This window comes from Apium graveolens, chromosome 5, assembly GCF_009905375.1.
Source record: "Apium graveolens cultivar Ventura chromosome 5, ASM990537v1, whole genome shotgun sequence".
NCBI classification, from domain to species: Eukaryota; Viridiplantae; Streptophyta; class Magnoliopsida; order Apiales; family Apiaceae; genus Apium; species Apium graveolens.
The window spans coordinates 7,160,295-7,164,079 of NC_133651.1; the positions used below are offsets into that span (position 1 = coordinate 7,160,295).

General features: G+C 36.1%; 1 protein-coding gene across 1 annotated transcript; it reads right to left on the minus strand.

The window, feature by feature from the left end:
- Positions 1–1,793: 1,793 nt before the first annotated feature.
- LOC141659716 (uncharacterized) lies at positions 1,794–2,642 on the minus strand. The gene has a single exon (XM_074466644.1). It carries the CDS (start codon positions 2,640–2,642, stop codon positions 1,794–1,796), a length of 849 nt encoding a protein of 282 aa, XP_074322745.1.
- Between the last annotated feature and the right edge of the window lie 1,143 nt (positions 2,643–3,785).

Here is a 3,785-nt window from a genome sequence, read left to right on the forward strand (position 1 = left end):
AATTGGATGAGATTGATAAACGTACTCAAAAGCTTGCTAATTCAACGGAATCGAGGTTTGATGAATTTTATAAAATTTTAGTTAAGGTGAAAGATAGTGATACAGTCTATGATCCTGGTATAGAGCTTGATTATTTTACAGGTTTGGGTAGCATAGATGATTTTGTTGAATTGGTTACACAAGTCGACAAGATTTCTGCTTATACAGGTTGGACTGAGATGAGAATATTTAAGATTGCAGCGCTTAAACTTACAAAGAAAGCATGCTTGTGGTTTGATAATCTAAACATAAAAAGAGTTAGATATGGAAAAGAAAAGATTATGACTTGGACATCTCTGAAGAAGAAACTTCGTGCAAAATATATTCCTTTGCATTATAAATTCTAATGTATAATGAAGATGACATCCCTCTCTCAAGGTACTATGAGTGTTTCTGAGTATACTTCTGAATTTTATAGATTGCGCCTTATTTTTGACTTGGAGGAGACAGAAACAATGAAAATTGGAAGATTTATTCGTGGACTGAACTTGCCTATTTATCGAAAATTTAAATCAAGTCCATATATCTCATTTAATGATGTATGCAATCTTGCTTTGGAATTTGAATCTTTTCAAAAAGATGAGAAATTGAAGTCTTCCCTTCACGAGTTTACTCTTTCAGAAGAAACTAAAGAAGAAGAATTTGTCAGTCTGGAGAATGTTGCAGATCTTGTTGTTGATTACCAGGTGTTACGTGTGGCGACTACATCAAGTTTCAATAAAAAGGATGAACCAATTACAAAAGAAGCTATGATAGAGAAGCATGAAGAAAGAAATTTACTTGTTGAGAAAGTTTTGGTTGTTGAAACAAATCAGATAGATACATCTCCTAAATTTGTGCGTGAAGGACAAAAGATACTAAAGGAGAAGTTCGAAACTAAAGAGGTTGTGTACGAGGAAAACAACATTATCCTAGTGGAACACAATGATTTTCTGGGGGTAGAGAACTTGTTGAATGCACCTATATCATCAAACTATCTTATTCTTTCGAGTTTATTTCCAAAGATATTGCTGATGGAATTGAAATTTAAGGCTTTCAAGTTCTATGAGAAATCATCTCGTTGTGTGCTTATTCTAAAATACTTTAGAACTCGAGGACGAGTTTTCTTCAAAGGAGAGGAGAATGATGAGGATCAAGGAATGAATATGTTAATTTGGATTTGGTTATGTGTGCTCGTGGTAATGTTCAATTGGAGAGGACGCAAATATGGGTTATGCAGCTTACTTGGACAACAAGGAATAAAGGAGCGATGTATGAAGTTGGACAAGTAGCTGATTATTATATAATTATTAATTAGAATTTTGCTTACAAGTTTTTACCTTTCACTTGAAAGGGTTTTTCTTATTTTAAGCACTTAGGATTTTATTTTCCTATTTGTATTTGGTTTTTGTCTTTTTTCTATTCGGGTTTGGTTTTTAAATTTGTTTTATGGAAGGATTCGGATATTGGCTTATTCAAGATGATGTTGAATTTCTCTTGGAATCCTTTTCGGTTTGGGTTATTATCTAAGCCTATAAATACCTCTCTCATGTAATCTTTTAAGGGAGACAATGGATGATATAAAACTTGTGTTTTGAGATAAACTATGAGTAGTTTTTCTTTCTCTAAACTTCAATTACTGGATTGTTTTGAAGATTAGATTCAAATTACTTAGTTTCTAGATTGATCTAAGCAATTTGAGATTCAAAGTTCACGTTTCTGGATTGATCGTGTTCTTTTGAAATATCTTTTTCTTCTCTTACCCCTTTTCTTTCTTATTTTTGTTTCTTTGTGGTGCGATCCACATCACTAGTCATATGGTTACTCGCACCGTTGTCGAGATACCACATGTTTTCTGCAACCTCCTTTTCATTCGAATTTTTACCTTCACTTAGTAAAATCATGCCATCTACGTCATTATCAGTCATGGCCATCAAAAGAGCAGGTTCATCATCGATAACTTGACTTAGATTTGCTTCACCATGCCGCACTCTATCCCTTTTAGGCTTTCTACACTCCCCTGAGAAATATCCATATATTCTACAATTAAAACACTTAACCTTACTCCTGTCAATTCTGTCACGACTTCTTTGGTTTCCACCTCGACTTGATCGTTGCGGCCACTCTTCTCGCGTAAGCAGGAACTTTCCATTTGTGGATTCATGTTTCGACCATTCTTCCCCAGTCATCAAAAGTTGCTGACCCTCCTTGCTCTCCACCTGTCCCGAGAGACGTTCCTCATGAGCTTTTAAAGAGCCGATTACTTCCGCAATAGACATTGTTTCAAGGTTTCCAAACTGCTCAAGAGCAGAAGCAATCTGTAAAAACTTTGTTGGCACTGCCCTTAGGATCTTTTTGACAACATACTCTTCTCCAATTGATTCACCGAGTGCCCTGATATTCGCGACCAAGCCATTCAATTTCAAGCAAAAATCATCCAACTGTTCTGAATCTTTCATGGTTAATGACTCAAACTCAGCCTTGAGAGTTTGTGCCTTAGCCTTTTTTACTCTGTCAGCACCCAGAGAAGCCGTTTTAATAGCCTCCCACAAGTCTTTTGCAGTCGTACATTCTGCTAGCGTCAACAACCATTCTTCAGAGATAGAATGATAAATCATCGCCATGGCCCGCTTGTCTGCCTTGTGCTCAACGAATGTCTTGGGTCTTTGGGCTCTACTTCTTCCCACACATTGTATGCCTCCAAGAATACCTTCATCTTCCTAGCCCAGGCGGTATAGTTGGTTTTAGTGAGCATTGGGTGCCGATTTGCCCTTCCCTTCCTTTGCTTGACTCTGCCACTGATTGTTTTTCTCGATCGTAGAGAACGAATGGGTGAGTTCAGAGCTCTGATCAGATGATAGAACTAAACTGATATGCTAAGATACAGAATGGTAATATATGCGTGAAACTGCTACTGGGATTTCTTGACTAGAATGAAAGATTACAGAGGTTATTAAACGGAAACATCTATCAACTAAACTCCTACAAACCAGGATATGATCCTAATATAACTCCACGTTCTCCTATCCACCTATGACTACTATAACGTACACATTGATTTATTCAAGCATAATTAAACTCTGTAAATAAATAAAAAACATGTTTAAAATTAACTCCAACAGTATGAAACACCATCTTCCAATGATTTATGAATTATGGCCGGTGCCTCAGGTTGGGCATAGTAAGAGGAGCAGATATATTATGGTGTCCACTAATTTTCTAAAAATTTGCTTGTACAAGTTTGTAGCTGTTCCGACCCTCACCCTTTCTTAAAATCATGTTTCTCCATTTGTCTTGAAAATCCCAATGAAATTAAAATAACAATGGGAAGAAAAAGAAACAAAGTTACACCTGTCTTGGCTTGTATATATTATATCTGATGATATTAACAATAGCATGTAGATTAGATTTATGTGATAGCTGTTCGTATTAAACCTGAGAGTAAGTGCGGTTCATCATTTCATACATTTAGATCCATAATTGTACGGACTTTCAGCGCAGTCTTGAAGCCAGGGTCATTTAGAATCACGCGCCATTTCCAGCACCATATTTGGCTACACCATTTCTGACTGCAGCTTCTTCTTCAGCTAACATCTGTGTCCTGCCACGATGTATAACCTAAGTATATTTATATAAAAGAAAAGCACTTTCTTTGGCTAACCTCTAGAGCTTCCAATGGAATGAATGTAATTTAAGACTTAATGAACAAATGTAGCACTATATTTCTTTTGAATTTGCTAAGCAATCCCTTAAAATTTACATTCTTG